Below are 20,485 nucleotides of genomic sequence, written 5' to 3' on the forward strand. Positions count from 1 at the left end.
TTTCATGTATACCAGAATGACCTTTTATCCATGTAAGGGTTGTGTTAAGTGAAGCATTATTTTGTAAATCACTTTGTATTGCTGCAATAATTGGAGACGTAGTTTTCGGATCTTTGAGTGCATAAAGTGTGGAGAGGCTGTCAGAATGGATTATAGTATTATATAAATGATGTTCTTGAATATAAATAATTGCATATTTTATTGCTGTTTCTTCGGCTTGGAATACGCTATTGTTTCTATGAAGCTATCTCTTCCATTGGTGAATTAAAGATTCGTTGGAAAATATTGCAAACGGAGAACCAACATTGTCCTCTATTTTAGATCCGTCTGTATAGATTTCGAAATCAGTATGTGAGAGTGCATGTTTGTTATTGATTACAACTTTGATACATTGTCCTTTTTTAGATGGATGAATTTCAAGATAGTTTAGTTTTTCTTCATAATATAGAGGTGAAAATTGTTGTTGATTAAAAATGGCTGGTTTTCTTAGAAGTTTAACTTGTTGCATAGTAGCTTCTAATTCTGTGCTAATATGAAGTGGTAATAAGCCTGCCAAGATATTTATGGCATTGGATGATGTTGTGCGGTAGGCTTTAGTTATGTTCAGTGCAAATGGCCTTTGTATACTTAAAAGATGTTTTACTTTGCGTCCCTACATAGGATTTGCCCAAATGGCTGTACAGTATGTGACAATTTTTTCTACGACTGTAGAGTAGAGAATTTTTTGAATATGGGGATTTAATCCCCACTGATGTCTTTGCATTTGACGTAGCTTTGTTGCTATGATATTGGTGCGTTTTTTGAGTTCTATTGTAGCGTTGCGCGCCTCCAACTTGCACGCAACCAAGAGGTGACTGTGAAAACTGGATAAAAGACAGAGTCTTGTTAAGGGTTTAAGTCCCTTTTTATTCAACGTAATAAATTACAAGTGCGTGCTCTTGACGCTCACAAACTGCGCCAACTCGGTGGTCAAATAAAAATAATAACCTGAAAAGAAACTAAAGACAAGACTCTAACTACGAGGCTCTCTAAAAGTAACTAACTCACCGCGTTTTACAATACCGCTGCTAATTCAGCAAACTTGAAGATCACTTGAACGATTAACACTACTTCCAGGCAAGCACACAGGCCGAAACGCGGGGTTCTTCAATTTCTGGCCAACTACCTCCGCGCTCGTGAAGTAAGAATATCACACCTCGAACTCGTTTCCTTTCTATTTAAATCAGAATACTTCCGCTGATAATTTGAATCCTTGCGCGTTCTACTAAAATTTAGTTCTGGCATTGGCAGTTCCAGGGGAAAGTAAGGCTTGACAGGAAAGATAGTTTAAACTTAAAATAAATGTTAGTTAAAATAGATATAAACCCTACATTTGCCGCTGCCAGAATTGGGAAAACTTGGAAGCAGGTCCTACAAACGACCTGTTGTAAGTTTCTCTAATTCTGAACTAACTGTCGAGAACCTCGTTTACACAAAAAAATCTTATGTAACAAATTGTATACTAAAATTCTGTTGATAGTTATAACTCTCTCTTCTTACAGCAACTTTTCCTGGACTTCATCAATCAATCTTGGTCTTTCCTTCCAGCATCTGGAAGGAATAAGTATCAGTATCTTTCTAAGTACATTATAATTTACACTTTCTTGACACAATAAATTTTTGTTTTTACAGGATTCGTTTTTCTTAGTTATTGCTTACTTCACATTCATTCAATTTTTCAAGCATTAATTTAACTTTACCCTGGCTCTCCACCATGTGTGGTGTCAAACGGGAATATTCGTGTTTTAGTCTTACAACACTTCCCCTAACCACCATGATTTGTTAGAATTCAACAACCAAATAGACACACCTTACTCGACATTCTACAACTCAATGAGCTACTTTAATATTCTTAAAAATTCAAGTGTAGGTGGAGAACCCTACAAAACACGTTCATTCTAACTTCCCCCTCATTCATCTTTAAACATGCAGGCTTTCGCTCTAAAGCATGACTTTATCTACAATTTAATACTTAAATTTTGAATTCATTGCTTTTGAGCATTTACTTTTAGCATCTGAAATTTTATGCTTCTAAATTCTACTTTTACATAACATTCAAGTATTTACGTACATTTACAAAATTTTAATACATATAATTTTTACAATTTACCATACAAGGAATAAGAGAAAATAAATTTTTACTTTACTCATTCTTCGCCAAGCTGGCGGCACTGAAACTAAAATTCTTATTAATACAAGAATACGAAGTTATTTTTATCTTCGGCCAAATTTTGGCTTTAACATAACAGAATTAGTCTTTCGACCAACAGAAAATGCTTGTTCTTAGCTTTTATACTTAAAGAAAATAATACTTTTGCCTTAGCTAAATAAAGTAAAACAAAACTAAGTCTCAACCGAGACATATTGACTTTCGTCAAAACATAGAACTTCGTACTTATGCATAACATTTCGGAACAAAAGAGAAAAAAAAATTATAGAAGGTTTTAACTTATCTTTGAGTTTTCGATGCTTGAAACTCCGTCATTCTTTTTTGGCAATATTGGTCCCAAGTTAGAGGTTTCATGGACGTCAATCTTCTCCTTACTGACCTCCGAGTGTCGTCCACATGAGTTTTTCTTTTGCGTCCTCTGCATGCTGGCCTTTTGGCGGAGTAATCGTCTGGTTGTTGGCATTTCCGTTTTTCCCTGGGACGGCTGGTCTTGACGTCCTCCGGTCTGGAGTCCTCCTTGAATTTCTTCTGTTCCTGATATTTTTGTTCCTCCTGTTGCCGTTTCAGTTTCCGGAACGGCGGCCTTGCTGGCACCTGACTCTGTGGCCGTGTGCGCGTTCTCCTTGATGTATAATTTCTCCTGCGATCCGTTGTAGGTGGTGTTTTGCTCTTTACCACGGTTTCTTTACCCGGTGCATCTGTATTCTTGTTTTTCTTAAACGCTGGAGTTTGAAAGTTATTTTTTCTTTTTGATACCGACGTCCGGGTTGTAGAAGGGCTAGGTCTCTCTTCAGTTCTCTGCTTCTTGGGTGGTGGAATAGTTGTTGTTATTTCTGGACTTTTTACTTCGTTTAGACTTGAGTCCTGCAAGAAACTTTTAAGGATTTCAAAATCATTTGGATTATAGTATTTTTTCACCTGGTCGGGACTTGCTTTACAGATTTCCCCTCTCTCGTTCTTAAGATATAATACTACTCCTTTTATTTCCTGAATTACATAGGGACCTTCAAATTTTGGAGCTAGCTTTGCCGTAAAATTGTCTGGGGCACTTGATAAAGAAAATTTCCGCTTCAATACTTTATCCCCAACTTTAAAATCTGCTTCACGGCGTTTTCTATCATAATATACTTTCTGCCTATTTCTTGCCGTATCCGAGCTTTTAAGCGCCTGATCAATCAGTTTTTGCACATCTTTGTGTTTAAACTCTTGCTCTCTTTGTTGCACAAAGAATAATTTATCTAAAGGCGTAATTAACTTTCTGCCTAAAAATAATTCTGCTGGGGTTTTTCCCGTAGTATCGTGATTTGCTGTTCTTAAAGCATAAGCTAATTCATTTATGTAGCCATCCCAGCGCTTGTGATGTGTGCTCACGTAACTGCGAATTATTTTTACTATGTTTTTATTCACTCTTTCTGCTATGTTTGCCTGTGGTCTATACGGAACCATTTTGATATGGCGTATGCGAAGTCCATTGTATATGTTTTCAAATATTTGACTAATGAATTGTTTTCCGTTATCGCTAATGACTTTTATCGGTGCACCGTATTTTAAAATGTATCTGTGTAAGAATGCATCTGCGACTGTTTTGGCTGACGCGCGTTTAAGTGGAACAATTTCTGTCCATTTTGAAAAATGATCTACTATTACTAAAAGAAAACGATTTTTATTTAACTCGCTCTGGGGGAAGGGACCAAGAAGATCTATGCCTAAAATTTCATTCGGAAATGTAGCGCGAATGCTATTTAAGTACCCGGCCGGGCTGTAATTAATATCATTTATTAACTGACATTGATTGCAGGACCTGACATACGCCGTTACTATTTTGTATAATTGCGGGAAATATACCGCCTCGCGTACCCTTTTTAAAGTCTTTCTGACCCCTAAATGGACCGCTGTTTTCGCGTCGTGTAATTCCTTCAAAATCCTTAATCGAAGCGAGGCTGGGATGACTGGTTTGTACTCAAGATTTTCGTTTGTTGTTTTCGTATAAAATAATAAATTATCTATTATTTCATAGTTTTCTGCTCTATTTCTTATCGCATCGATGTCTGTATGCTCAAAGCTTTCGGGGTCTTTCAAATATGCATAGATATTTCCAAATTCAGGATCAGCGTTCAGTTCAGTAATAATCGTATCTCTAGAATCTAAAATTTTTGAAGTCAACACAGCGCATTTAAGTTCATTTCCTTCATCGTCCAGTTTTATACGAGAAAGTGCGTCAGCTACATTGTTTTCCTTACCCGGTTTATATTTTATGCTGATATTATATTCTTGGAGTTTTAAAGCCCATCTTATTAACCTGGGCGTTAGGTTTTTCCCCGAGTAAAGTCTACCAACAGCCGCATGATCCGAAAAGACTGTTACTGGCGCTTTGCCGAAATAAACTCGAAATTTGTGTACAGCCATTAATACGGTTAATGTTTCTCTTTCTGTAGCTGTATAATTCCTTTGTGTCTGATTCAATGTTTTACTAAAAAATGCCACAGGATGGTTATTTTGCATAAGAACCGCACCCACCGCATAGTCTGACGCATCTGCTGCAATTTCCAGGTTTTCGTCCCCCTCCGGGAATTTTAAAACAGGGGCATTAATGAGCGCTTCTTTTAATCTTTCAAATGCTGTGTTTGCTTCCGCTGTCCACGTAAATTTACCCCTTTTTCTTTTGATTACTAAGAGTGGTTCAACAATATTAGCGAAATCTTTTATGAAAGACCGATAGTAAGAACATAACCCAAGGAAAGAAGAAAGTTTCTTGGCGGTGTTGGGTGGTGGAAAATTCTTGATGGCTTTTATTTTTGAATCTTGCGTTTCTATACCCTTTTGCGAAATTTTATAACCGAGATATTTAAGTTCTTTAGTTGCGAACTTGCATTTTGAGGCGTTATATGTAAGACCGGCCTCTTTTAATAATTTAAAAACTTGTTCTAGATCATTAATGTGTTGTTCCAACGTACTACTCGTTATAATTATATCATCTAGATAAATTAAAGTTGATTTTCCTAGGACAGGCTTTAGAACAATGTCCATAGCTCTCTGGAATGTTGATGGGGCCCCACACGACCCAAAGGGCATGCGTAAAAATGCATAAGTGCCCGATTTTGTTATAAACGCGGTTTTATGTATGTCTTCGGGTCTCATAGCTATTTAATAGTAGCCAGACGTTAAGTCCAAAGTAGACATGTATCTTGTCGATTTGATCTGTCTAATGATCTCGTCTATAACCGGCAAAGGGTAAACTGAAAATTTAGTAATACTATTTAGTTTTCTGTAATCAATAGCAAACCTCCAAGCCCTTTTATCCGAAGGAGGAAACTCGTTCTTTTTCCTACATAGTACGACTGGACTCGCGTACTCACTATTTATGGGCGTTATTATTTTATTCTTTAACATCTCCTGAATATGTTCTTCGATGATTACGTCTTTTTGTTTGTCGTACCGATAAGGTTTAGTCCTACAAGGTTTTTCGGCATTTAATTGAATCTTATGCGTGACTATTTGACAATTTCCTGGTTTTTCTGAAAACAAGTTAGAAAAATTACTCACCACTTGCTGTATTGCTTGCCTTTCATGGTCATTCAGATGGCTAAGGTCCACTTGCGGTGTCTCCACAGGTTCCATCACCCTCTGGTCCATCTCCAGCACCACGGAACTATCTTGAAAATTCAATTTGGCCCTCGCGGCCCTTAAAAACTCCATACCTAAAATAAGAGAATTTTGCAGATTTTTCACTACAAAAATTAATACTTTGAGGCTTTCCTCTTTTACTTGTAAGTTTAATGATAATTTCCCGATGCAGTGACATGTTTTTCCTTGCGCCGCTATAATTTCCGTATTTTTGGTTTTAAATAATCGTACCCTATAAAAATTCTTTTTGAAGAAATTTTCACTCATAAAATTTCCTTCTGCTCCTGTATCGATGAGGGCTTCTACTGGTACATCGCCAACCAGGACTTGTATAATTGGTAGCTGTGAGTTTTTTACGATGACCGTATTGAAATGTATATTTGAGGGTTTTTTTTAAAGTTCCGGGGTCTGGACCCTCCCTTTCACAGGCCCCTCTACTCGTTTAAAGCTTTGCTTTCAATCTGTGCCTTCTGGGTACGCGGATGTTTATTTTCGAATTTTATTTTTGGGCCTTGACCTTCGAGTTTCGATGAGTTAGCTTGATAGCTCTTTCCCCCATAAGAGCGATTTCCATTTCTGGTTTCCTCATTTGAAGATTTCCTTCGGGTACTTTGAGAATACGTTGCCCCTCTAGTTTTTTCCGCTATTCTGCGATTTTGAAACTTCACCGCCAATTCGAAGAGCTCCTGCAATGTGCTTGGGTTTCTAATTTCAAAGTAGTCTTGAACAGCGGGTAACAATCTTGGTAAGATTATTTCAATAATCTCCGCATCGGGTTTCTTCCCATACAGCATATCCGTCAGCTTAATTTTTCGTAGAATAAAGTCCGTCAATTCTGCTATATCCCGTTGATAGAAACTATATAGTTCGGCTTCCAGCCTTGCTCGATCTTTCACTATGGGGAAGGCCTTTACTAACGATTTTTTGAAATTTTGGAATGTATATGTCTGGCTTCCAAATTCCCCTAATAAAAATTTGCCTATATTTTCCACCATAGCGCGGCCTGTCCTCTTAGTGCGGATGTGGCGATGGCAACTTTTTGTCTTTCAGGAACAGGGTAGAGCTGAAAGTGGTTTTCTAGACCTTCTAGAAATACCGCCACCGAATTTTTTCCGTCGAAATGGACGTTTGGCTTGATTGACGCTCTCAAAGTCTGGACCAGGTATCCAAATGCTTCCAATTGGCTTGTCATTTCTTGGTGTTGTCCAGCGGCTTCCATCCAATTTTCGGCCATTTCAGTTCGATAAGTGTTCGGGCGCCAATGTAGCGTTGCGCGCCTCCAACTTGCACGCAACCAAGAGGTGACTGTGAAAACTGGATAAAAGACAGAGTCTTGTTAAGGGTTTAAGTCCCTTTATATTTAACGTAATAAATTACAAGTGCGTGCTCTTGGCGCTCACAAACTGCGCCAACTCGGCGGTCAAATAAAAATAATAACCTAAAAAGAAACTAAAGACAAGACTCTAACTGCGAGGCTCTCTAAAAGTAACCAACTCACCGCGTTTTACAATACCGCTGCTAATTCAGCAAACTTGAAGATCACTTGAACGATTAACACTACTTCCAGGCAAGCACACAGGCCGAAACGCGGGGTTCTTCAATTTCTGGCCGACTACCTCCGCGCTCGTGAAGTAAGAATACCACACCTCGAACTCGTTTCCTTTCTATTTAAATCAGAATACTTCCGCTGATAATTTGAATCCTTGCGCGTTCTACTAAAATTTACATACTCTGGCATTGGCAGTTCCAGGGGAAAGTAAGGCTTGACAGGAAAGATAGTTTAAACTTAAAATAAATGTTAGTTAAAATAAATATAAACCCTACACTATAATATGGGGGATCCAATTCAATTTTTGGTCAAATGTGATCCCTAGATATTTAAGTTGATTTACTATTTTAAGACGAATATCTTGTAGACGGATGGTAGGACGACGTGATAAAGATCCATTTTTTTTAGGTATAAGAAGAACCTGAGATTTATTTTCTGCTATTTTCAGTTTAAGATCTTGGCAGAGGTTACTAAAAATATTGCAAGTTTCATTGGAATTATTTTGTAAATCTCTTCTTGTGCGTCCTTTAACAATAAATGCGGCATCATCGGCATAAGCGTATACCTTAGTGTGGCATAGCCAATTAGTTTTTAGTATTTTGTCAAATGTTAAATTCCACATATCAGGGCCCGCACATGAGCCCTGCGGGCAACCTCTAGTTTGACGTTTTGTTATAATCCCATTATTTTTTATGATTATCAGGTGACGATCCGAGAGATAGTTATTAAATATTTTGAATAAATTAACAGGGCATTTAGCCTCTCGTAGTGCTTGATGGATGGCCGGCCACCACAAAGTATCAAAAGCATTTTTTAAGTCTATGCTAATAAAAGCTGTATGAAGGCCATTAGTGCGGTTAGTAAGAATATCATCTGTAATATTTGTAAGAGCATGTACCGAAGATTTACCTGGTCGAAAACCATATTGTTGTTCACTAAGATACTTTATCTTGAAAAGATGATGTTTAAGTCTATTTATTAAAAGTTTTTCAAATACTTTACCTAGTGCCGACAGTAGACAGATTGGACGATAAGAGCTGGCTAGTTGTGGGTCTTTGTTTTTCTTTAGAAATAATATTACTTGTCCAATTTTGAAGGCTTTGGGAAATAGACCTGCATTTAAAAGCTTATTGAAGTAAATTTTGAAAAAATGCAGCTTTGAATTTATTAGAACCCTAATAATGTTATAGTCAATTCCATCGGGGTCGGGTGCTCGTTTTTTAGGTAGAAAGTTGATGATATTTTTAATCTCTGTGGTGGTAATTTCAACGTCTTCATTAGATGAAGGTAAAGTCGTTGTATTTCTGACTATAGTATGTACAGGTGTGTCTTGAGTTATGTCGTCTTCTGGAAAAACCGTTTCTAAAATATGGTTAATAGTAGCATCTGGAAGATTAAATCCTTGAGAATTTGTCGGTGAAAGATATAATTTGATTGGTTTGAAGAGTTTATCTGTGGCTATTTTATGGTGAAACCCATATATTTCTTTATTTTCGGTGCAGTACTTATGCCAAGAGTTAATTTTGGCTTGCAATATCATCCTTTTATAAGTAGCTTTTTCTCGCTGATAAATTTGTAATACATTTGATTGTATCATTTGGCGCCTTTCGGATTTTAGTTTTCTACGTAAGGCTCTGCACTTCTTTTGCTGAATTCTTAACTCTTTTGTCCACCATTTTAATGATTGCAATTTTTTAGATTGGCGCTTTGGGAGGATTTCATTGCATATATGTTGTAAATTATTTAGCAGAAGTTCGCTAAGATTTTCAAGTTCTTCAGGTGACTCTATGTTTTGTAGTTGTTGCTCGCGAATTGAAAGGATATTTTTTATTTTATTAGAGAGTATTGGAATTTTATTTTTTGGCAGAGTGTATCGTTTTGTTACTGGTTGAAATGAAACTTCAAGTTGAAATGTAATAAATTTATGATCAGATAAGCCCAATAGAATTTGTGTTCTTCTTCTACTGCCCAGTTTTGGATGAGAGGGGCCATTTGTGGTGTAGTGAGAGTGAGGTCCGGCCATCCTATTGCATAACTACTATCAAAGGTAGGTGGAGCATCTATTGTATTGTGTATGAATAGATTTTTAGATGAGATAAAATCTTCTAAATTTCGACCTTTTGAATTTGTTGATGCATATCCCCAGGTAATATTATGTGCATTAAAATCTGCGCATATAATTTGATGATGAGTATTTGTTGAATTGAAAATCTTTTCTAGAAAAGCAAATGTTGCTGTGAGGTCGTCTGTAGGGCTTGAATAAATAGAAATGAAAATTATTGAAATATTTTATATTTCGAGAAGAATTGCCACTTGATCTCGTTCTGCAGCTATTATGTACGTTGTCTAATTTTGATTACAGCATATTATTGCAGCTCGGGGTGTTTGTATTACGTCTTCTTTTTTTGTGTGTAATATTCCATGTACGTGAAAAACCAGATAATTTTCCGTTTTTGGTGTATGGTTCTTGTAATAGTACCATGTCGGCTGTGTAATTGAGTGCAAATTCAACACTTTGTGCTGATGCTGATTGTGCCTTTTGTAGATTGATTTGCAGACATCGTATTTGCTTATTTTGTTGTTGGTGAGCTATGTTTATAGTCTTGAAGTTCTGTATATTCTGTTCAATATTTTGTGGCATACATGCTGATAAACTACACATTTTTTTCTTGGTGGTAATTTAAGGATCGAGCAGTATAAACAGTTGTTTCTTCGTATTCAGTTCTCCTTTTGATTTTGTTAACTTGGTGCAAATAAGAGGGACAATTTGGAGAAGCAGCTGTGTGGTTGATATCAAATTTAGTGTAATTTGTTTTGTTGTTAAGTTTACAGTTAATGCAAGTTGGCGTTTCTGCTAAACAATCTTTTGCGTAGTGGTTTTGACCACAAAAGAAACAGTAGGGTCTTACTTTACAGTCTCTGTTTGTATGACCGAAGTCCTGACAATTGTAACAACGTTTTATGCCGTAAAATTCTCTTATTTTACAACTTATCCATCCCAATAGAATTTGTGAATGCTTCAGGCAAGATTTGAAGGCGTTTGGGGTGCAACTGACAACCCATCTCACTAGATCCCTGGATTTGTCAGAAAGTTTAAATAGTGGTTTGAGATCTTGACTGTCACAACCTGTTGTCATTGAAAGTTGGCTAATTAAGATATCAGTGGAGGTATTGCTGGGAATATTGTCGATAACTATATTTGGAGTCCTTTTTTGAGCTATTCGGTAGTCCACTAAATTAGATGCCTCTTCATTATTAGCAATGGCGTTTGAAATCTTTAAAATGTCATCCTGTGAATGACAGGAAACAGCTATGCCACCTGTCCTTCTTCGGGTAATTCTTTTCACTGCAACATTAATTTGGCGTAGGGGAAGAATCTCGTCTAGTTGTCCCGTTAAGTTATTGCAGTTTTTATTTTTTGGAGAGATCAAGATTGTTGGAGAGTCTTGTTTTCTTGGCGAATGGGAATGCAAACGAGTATTTAAGTTGTCAACGTTTTGCAGAAATCCATGTGTTTGGTTGTGCCCTAGGAAGACTCCATTATGACAGCAAGCATGATGACCTAAATTGCCATGCATTTGTGATGTTACATTACAACTATTTACTTCATATGTAGGTGCATTTAGAATATCTTGGTTAATTTTGCATTGATTAATTGCAATATCTTTGAGTAGTTGCATTTGTTCCGAAACTACCGTGAGCTCTTCTTTCGGGAGAAGTTTTGTATTTCATCTTTTATTTCATCTTTTAGTTTTACATCTTTCAGACATAAAGAGTTCCATTAAGTTTTCATATATCAAGTTTATTTGAGTAACTGAATGTTTATTATCGATGGTAGATGATTTTATTTTGTCCAAAATTGAGTCAAAAGTCAGAGGAATTGAAGATTCCGGCAATAAAGAATCAGGATCTTTTGTGATATCCTGATCTAACATAAGAGTTCTGATTGAGCATGTGCTCGTATCTGTAGGTATTGTCATAGCCATATTAACAATACTGACTTCTCAGATAAGTTATTTTGCAAAACAGTATCTCTTATATCAATCTCAGGTAAAAGCGCAGAATAGGCTGCATCAACAAAGTTCAGTAGGAGGAGCTGCGTGACGTCATTAAATGGGTGGGACTAAGCTTATGACGTCACAATGTAGTCTCGCATTTGCACTAGGTGTACTTTCTATTTTCTCTTAAAAATAACAATAATAAATTGTTTATTATTGTCAATTAATATCAAATTCTTTACTTTTAATTTACATTTATAACATTTAAGCTTAGGCGTCACTGATAATAAGTATAATAAATTGTTTATATTTAAAATTACCATGATACAGTGAGCGAATTCTACCAATTATTAAAATGATAAACAACGTCGCAGTCTCTAATAGTTGTAGAGCTTCAATGTTTTCAAATATTTTTATTAAATTATTATTATTTTTTTTATTAATTTTTTTATTTATACAAATAAACTATTTTTTTTTAAATTTAAATTCATATTGTGGAACATTTCAATTTTGTCATTTTGACAAATTACCTTCTTGCTACGTAACGACGTAATTCCTTACATACCAATAATTAGACAATTTTCATTATTTCTAAAAATTTTAAACTTAAATAATTAATAAAAAAAGAAGAATATTTTTTATTGCATATGAACATCATTACACAGCTTTCATATCAGTTTCTAAAATTCCTAAATCACTTCATATTCTGTATAGGCATGCTAGAATTCTACGCATTAATAAATAAAAAATTCTAATTTCTCAGAATGAAAGAAAATAATATAATAAAATAAATACTACAAACTTGGAACACTAAGCAATGCTTCACATACGCACACACACACATATTATCAATGAACTCATATTATCAAGTGCAATTACGATACCAAATACTACGTATTAAAATATAAGGTAAACGTTACTTCAAGGGTTAAAGTTTACAGTTTTGCTACTGTTGAGTCGATCTTCGGACTATCCATATATATTGTAAGTCGTAAAGCGTTATAAACATATCAAAAAACAAAAAATTAAAAATACAATTTAAATGAAAAATTATGTCTTAAATATAATTCACAATTAAAACAACAATACAAATTTAAAATACACAAACGATATGTTAAACATTGCACATAAATAAAGTTACATTACTCTTCGACATCACGCACAACCTCGTTTTCCCTTTTACACGACGATCAGTATTCGCTCGAAAAACATCAAAGAATTCCACAAACTCGGTGTTCATGTGCTCATTTATCTATTTTCACTTAAAGAAAAATCAGAGAATTGCTCAAACTCGGCATTGCGCACCACATTGGCTTCGCCCATGTGCACATCGATCTATTTTCACTTAAAAAAACATCCCAGAATTGCACAAACTCGGCATCGCGCACAAACTCGGCACTGCGTACCACATTGGCTTTGCCCATGTGCACATCGATCTATTTTCACTTAAAAAAATATCACATAATTGCACAAACTCGGCATCGCGTGCAAAGTCGGCATTGCGCACCACATTGGCCTTTGCCCATGTGCACATCGATCTATTTTCACTTAAAAAACATCCTAGAGTTGCACAAACTCGGCATTGAGCACCACATTGGCTTTCCTGATTTGCACATCGACCTATTTTCACTTAAAAAAAAACATCTCAGAATTGCACAAACTCGGCATCGCGCACAAACTCGGCATTGCGCACCACATTGGCTTTGCCCATGTGCACATCGATCTATTTGCACTTAAAAAAACATCCCAGAGTTGCACAAACTCGGCATTGCGCACCACATTGGCTTTGCCCATGTGCACATCGATCTATTTTCACTTAAAAAAACATCCCAGAATTGCACAAACTCGGCATTGCGCACCACATTCGGTTTGCCTATGTGCACATCGATCTATTTTCACTTAAGAAAACATCCCATAATTGCACAAACTCGGCATCGCGCACAAACTCGGCATTGCGCACCACATTGGCTTTGCTGATTTGCACATCGACCTATTTTCACTTAAAAAAAATCCCAGAATTGCACAAACTCGGCATCGCGTACAAACTCGGCATTGCGCACCACATTGGCTTTGCCCATGTGCACATCGATCTATTTTCACTTAAAAAAACATCCCAGAATTGCGCACCACATTGGCTTTGCCCATGTGCACATCAATCTATTTTCACTTAAAAAAACATGCCAGAATTGCACAAACTCGGCATCGCGCACAACCTCGGCATTGCGCACCACATTGGCTTTGCCCATGTGAACATCGATCTATTTTACTTAAAAAAATCAGACATTAAACAAATTTTCCATTGCTCATATAGTCAGAAATTTGCTTTCACTTAAAGAAATCAGAGAATTGCAGAAACACGCTCGGAACCAACTCCATTGATTCGAGTTGAAAAAAATATGTCCAGAAAAATGATACAAAACAAAAATAAAGCTGCCAGAATAAAGCAACTACCAAACATCCAAACTGCCATATTAAGAAAAGGACCCAATATTTTACTTAAGCCAATAATAATAAATGAAACTTACCTTCAGTCCTCTCCTTTTGCAGAATATATGGCTGTGATCTCACTGAGAAATGTACGCATCAGTTGGCTGGCGTCGGATTTCTTGTGTTTCCTTCTCCAAATATATTCCGCAAGATAGGAATCAAATTGTCCTTTTGCCTTACTAGAGCCACGGAAACTTCTTTTGATTGCCGCCCAAGTTCCTTCAATACTATTGGTATGCGCACCTGTTTCTGGATCTTTAAAACTCAAGCTATGATTGACTTTCAAGTGCGCATACCCTTCGAACTCGAGACAGTCGTACGCTTTCCAACAATCGGATGTAATAATCGATCCTGGTAGAACATTCTCTTTAATGATTTCTAGCAATGTTTCGGCACCTCTGTTTTCAACAACTCTAAAGACGCATTTATCTGTTCCTCTCTGAACCAAACCAGAAACCCATTTTCCTTCGACTCTTTTCCCTCTATGATACTTTTGCTTGCCAAACTTGCTTTCGTCGATTTCGACAATGACACCTTCCCCACCCAACTTAACATTCTCCTTCAAACATAACTCCATGCATACTTCTCTACAAAAACTTTTCCAATCTGTCACCGTATTTTTAGCAATACGTAATTCCGTTCGTATAAAATCATTCCCGCACTTACCCAACCACATATAGGTAACTCGCAAAACATCACACATGCTCAATTTACTCTTCGCAAACCAGGAGTTCTTTCGAACTGACCTTGAAATTCGATGCCTACATTCGCCTCTAGTAACTCTGCACATCCACTCAAAACCGTCTATCCGTTTTTTTGGCTCTACTAGTTTCATATTTGTTCCACAAATCGGGCACTTATACGATATTGCAATCAAACCTCTCTCCATACACCACTCAATAACGCGTTTTTTATCTCTTCGCTCCAACTGATAAAAGAAATCCAGATTCAGATACTCTTCCGTTTTGCAGTAAGCACCGAATTAGACACACTCATGAATAATCAAAACATTCTTTAGAATTCTTTTCTGTATTTTCAGAAGTTACGGTTATAATTTTTAATTCATGCATTCAATATTTTCAATCGTTTGCTAATGATCGTTTTCAATCGTTTGGTATCTTAATAATACATTTCTGAGAGATAATTCGTTGCGTTAAATGCTAACAATACCACACAACACACAAAAGTAGATTTATAATTTAAAAAATCTCGCGCAGGACATTATAAACCTACCATTTCAACTCAGTTAAAATATAATTTAAGTTTTCTTTAAATACGAAGCTATAGCATACTTATAACTTGTTTTGAAGAAGAGGTGTAACCACTATTACGTCATAAAAAGGCGTGTCCAAGCATAAGAGAAGTAAACACAGCATCGACTGATGCAGCCTATTCTGCGATTTAGCCTCAATCTCAATATCAATCCTATGTCAATATATCTTATATCATTATCTCTTATATGAATATTCTCTTATATCACTCAATATTAATCATTATATTAATCATATAATAAAGTACAGTTGCTAAATATATTATTTTAATATTTTTAATTTAGTAATTCGTGCTTAACAGTACTCAGACTAGAGTTAATAAAACATCTGATTATTTATTATTATAATATATTATTACAGATGAACTGTTAAAAGTTGAGGTGTTTGAATCTTTTTAAATATTATTATTTTAAAATAAATATCAGTATTAAAAATGATAAAAAAATTAACAAAACTATGATAAAATCCTTCATGTGCTAACTATGATAAAATCCTTCCTGCATGTGCTATATGAAATCGGACTGAAGTTTGAAATTTGAACAACAATGGCTTTTCTATTATAATTTATAAATACATATTGATTAAAATTTGATATCTTACATAATATAAAATATTTTATGACAAAACTTATATAAAATGAAAGATAAAAATTCAAGCTTTTCAGCTATATAAAAATCAATATATAATATTGCAATTTTGAATTATAAATATCTATTATACTATTTCAAAAGAAGCGTTAAAATGTTATCTTAATGATAATACAAAGTACTATTGAGGTTGTTTAAACGATAATCCTACAATTTTGAAGAACTTAAAAATCAGACATCCTGAGAACGACGCATCCGATCATTTTGAAATATGTTTCTATCGATTCCTAAAGCGAAGCGCTTTTCAGGGATATAAAATTCTTGTAAAAAACAGCCCGTACGCAAAACAGATAAACCAAACCAAGAGCTCACATAAACGCAGCATTCAGAGAACAGCATCATACACTACATTTAGATTTTATCAAGTATAAAAACTGCATTATATCAAAAGTAGATGCAATGAAATCTGAATTATGAGGTATGTTGACTCAGCTATCTCTAAAAAAACAGATGGCCATATATATTTAAATGAATTTAATATGATATAATAAAAACTAAAACAAAGAACACAAATCTGTGTTAATTTTTATTAAGATGATCTGTTATCTTGTAATATCTATTTGTTGAGCTTTTAGTAAAGCAGCTGAAGTAAATGCAGGAACCAGACAGGAGAAGGGTTAAAAGAACCCTTTATTAAGATTCTATAAAAATTCACAGCGCGTCAACTTGACGCTACCAAACTACGCCTGGCTCGAGCGATAACTCAACTAACAAGAATTAAACTTAAAATTAAACCCCCAGTAAAGCCCCAGTATCTTTCCTTTTAACTGTTGTCATATTAATGTTAATTACTAGCATATGGATAGGTATTGTGTAATTTATTGTATTTCTGAATGCATATTTAAATATATCCCAAATTTTGAGGAAAGTATATTGTATTATCATAAGCAAGTGTGTTTTACGCAACTGAATTTAAAGCTTTTCAGAGGATAATATTATTTGTAGTTTCATACATCCTCAAGTAGACAATTTTTGTTTTTAATTTTGAATGCATAATGTGCATATTATAGTGTAAACTGTCTTGTTTTTGTCTAACATCTGTAAAATAGGTTGTGAAAAAAAATTATAAAAGTTTAATTTTTACTCTCTCTTGTGAAAATGATATCTGTTTAAATCAATTGTATGTATCTGTAGTGTGAGGGAGCTAAAATTGTTAGGATCATAATTTTGGTTATATCATGGCATTCTTAGCAAAAGTTAGGAAAGAGGATCTTAAATCCTTGGCTGAAGAGTTAGGGGAAAAAGGTAGCCCTGAACTTAGGATATTGGATTTAAGGCAGCTGATTATGGGAAATGAATCCTATGAGGAGGAACTAGTGAAAGGCCTGTTAGAAAATATCACTTCAACGAGGCTTGAGAGAGAAAAAAAGGAGCAGGAGAGAATTAGGAAGGAAGAAGAAGAGAGGCAGGATAGAATTAGAAGAGAAGAAATGGAATTTGAATTATCCAAGTTACGTTTACTAGCCGCTAACGGAAATGACTCTGGAAATGGTGTGAATGAAGAAAATGGACTAAAAAAAAAGCCGATACGATCTAAAAAAAATGATGCCAAAATTTGATCCTGAAGAGAACGATATCAGTTTGTATCTAGTCATGTTTGAGCGCCAAGCAAAGCGTGCGAATCTTCACCAATCAGAATGGGTTTCGGTTTTATTGACAATTTTGCCAACTGACATAGTTCAGCTGATTATGCGAGAACCAGAACCGCAGGCTTATGATTACGCTTATATAAAAGGGATACTGCTTAAAAGGTTCAAACTTAGTCCAGAAAAATTTCGCATCACATTTGTGCAATCTCAGAAACACCCCCAAACCACTTGGAGAGATTTTGCCTTTGAATTAAGGAATTACTTTGAAGAATGGATTGCAGGTTTGGAAGTTACGGATTTTGAACTTTTAAAGGAGCTCATGATAACGGACCAAATGAAGCGTCGTGTAAATGCCGAAGTGCGGCAACATGTTATTGACGAATGGTCGAAGATAACGACTCCAGAGAAATTAGCGGAAATACTGAAGAATATGAAAATGTGCGTGAACCCCGGAAGAAGATCTCTCCTGTTCATAGTTCGGAGTCACAAAGGAGAAATACAAATAATTTAAATTAGAGGGATCCGAAAAAGTATCACCAGTCTGGAGGGGAAGATAGATATGCCTCTGACAGAAAGGAACATCTCCGGAATCAGGATGAGCGTAAATTTGATATGAGAAGACCAATTAAGTGTTATTCTTGTGGTTCAACCCAACACTTAAGGCCTCAATGTCCGGAAATTAAAAAGGATCTCAAAACTCCGTTTATTGTAAATAGAGTCCAGGAGATTGAAGAAGATTGTTTATCCCGGTATCTAACGATGGCTAAAGTGAACGGTTTTGATCTTCCAGTTTTGAGAGATACCGGGTCATGCATTGACGTAATTTGCAATAAATATCTCACTCCTTCGATGCTGACGGGCGAGACTGTTTGGGTAAAACACCCGTTTGATGAGGCCCCGATTTGTGTACCCTTAGCAAACGTTACAATAGAAGGAACTTTTGGCCAAGTAACAACAAAAGCAGCGGTCACTCGAAATGAATTGGAACATTATCTGTTAAGAAACAGAACCGCCGAAAAATTAGCCGTTGATCAACACGATAAACTTTTCTTTCAGGTGAAAACAGGTATTCGAGCTCCGAGTCAATCAAAGAATGAAATGGGGAAAAGTTGTCCACTGGAGTCTGAACGAGGGGAACTCGAACCCTCAAGCGAAGTTTCTCCCCTCATTATAGAAAGGGGTAAAGTCTTGTCTCAAACACAAAGGATAGAGAAAACAAATTTCTTTCTGCCTGAAACGAAAGTGAATGAACTATCACTGCCTACAATAAAATATTCTTTTATAGCGGACCTACAAAAGAAAAGTGACGTTGTAAAGCCATCTTGTGACTTAGTCGCGTTAAACGATCACAGTAATTCTTTGGGAAAGGTGTACAAGTTAAGAATTACCTTTTCGGTTCGGCACGAACAAGAAACTGTAGATAAGCTAAATGACGTTTCGTACCAACCAGACTCGGGAGGTTTGCGAATGCCTAGAAATTCCGTAGGAGAATTGCCCAAGACACCTAATAGTGTAAATTTACAAAGGAAAGTAGAAGAATCCCCAGTTTATCATTTATCTATACTAGTGCCTGATACTGAACGGTAAAAGGGGATTAAATATAGCTACTTCATGAATGATGTAAATCCAACTTGTAATGAAGTGGTTTTTTCTGATGTTAAAGCCCAATTAAATGTACATGTTTATTTTGAGGTCAAATGTAGTAGTTCTCATCCAGGTGTTGGGTTACCATTGAGAGTTTATCACAAACGGAAAATTAAAAATCTGCAAGGTTCCCCTTTTCAGCCTGGCTAGATACTCGTATATAATTAATATTAAACTTAGGACTGTATATTGTATGTTCCATTTTTCAGAAAATTATACGTTCTTTATTTGTATGTGTATAATTAAGTTTATTTCTCAGTATTATGTTAATTATATGTTTGTTTTTTTACTGGCCTCAATATAGTTCTTGTTATGTTTATCCTTGGTACTTAGCCCAGTGTTGTTGTAAAATGTATTAATCCTAATAACTGCTAATTAGTTTACTTTGAAAACTTGCTGTGGTAGCTACCAGGAATTGGAGTTCTGAAAACCCCCGCCCCCCGGGGAGAAAAGAGGTTGTGACGATACAGATACTAGCACCCCCGCGGACACAGGTGCTGAATTATAACTTCCTGTTTGTTCGCGAACGAAATGGACCATACCTGCAAAAAGCAGGACTGCATAAAAAACCGCCTGGGAGTTTCCGGACACAAGGAACTAATTATGTTTCTCTTCGCAGATAACAAAACGAGTGAAATCTTTGTGTAAGAGATCTTCATGTGATTTTGAGGTGACAGGACGCATCTTTTACGTTCTGAACCACGCCAGTGGTTTCCGTGGAACAATAGTTTTTTTTTTTTATGCTGTAACTGCAGTAAAAAAGGACGCTTTTTTGCGTCCAATCTGCGTTAGCGGATATTGTATGATTTAGAGCTGTAATGATCAGTTTATTTTTATGTTTTAATCAAGAAATCTATTTTAGTTTATCAAATAAATAATTTAAAAGACAACCTCTCTTTCTTTCACCCGACACGGGTGTACTGACGTTACAGGAGCTCCACCTATTCTAGCTGTAACAGGAACGTGATCTGATGAAAGATCAGCAAGCACCTCAACGATAATAGGTATGTTATCCGTTGAGAGGAAAAAGTATAGAATATCGTGACGCCGGCCTGGGATGCTCGGGCAGTAGGTGGCTTCTTCAGGGATGAATAAATAAACTGGGTGATTATACACATAACTATGAATTATCTTGCCATTCCTGTTTGTACAGTGACAGCTCCAATCCACGTGTTTTGAGTTCCAATCACCCCCAATTATACAGGGTTCTTCGCTGAGAAGCAATTCATTAAGGAATCCGTCAATTGATTGTCTGGAGGGTTATATATTGCACAAAAGTTAATTTTTCCAAGCCTGGGAAACTTTACTTGAACCTTAAACGCCTTAGAGTTGTCTGTTTTAATCAAACAAACCTCATACGATCTTTTCACGTAAATGATAACGCCACCGGCCTGGTGGCGCCATCTATCGCATCTAAAGGAAAAGTTTGCCCATACGAAGATTTTTTTACTCTGAGTAGCATGAGTT

General features: G+C 36.0%; 2 protein-coding genes across 2 annotated transcripts in view; one reads left to right on the top strand and one right to left on the bottom strand.

The window, feature by feature from the left end:
• LOC118187326 (dynein axonemal heavy chain 2-like) overlaps positions 1–20,485 on the top strand; it is a 280,776-nt gene that overhangs the window by 22,035 nt on the left and 238,256 nt on the right. The window lies entirely within an intron of this gene.
• Positions 13,798–14,702, bottom strand: LOC146995920 (uncharacterized). Its single transcript, XM_085822882.1, has one exon. It carries the CDS (start codon positions 14,700–14,702, stop codon positions 13,908–13,910), a length of 795 nt encoding a protein of 264 aa, XP_085679008.1. The 3' UTR covers positions 13,798–13,907.

Source organism: Stegodyphus dumicola, chromosome 8, assembly GCF_044657685.1.
Source record: "Stegodyphus dumicola isolate Sdum_Otavi_A_Nest chromosome 8, ASM4465768v1".
NCBI classification, from domain to species: domain Eukaryota; kingdom Metazoa; phylum Arthropoda; class Arachnida; order Araneae; family Eresidae; genus Stegodyphus; species Stegodyphus dumicola.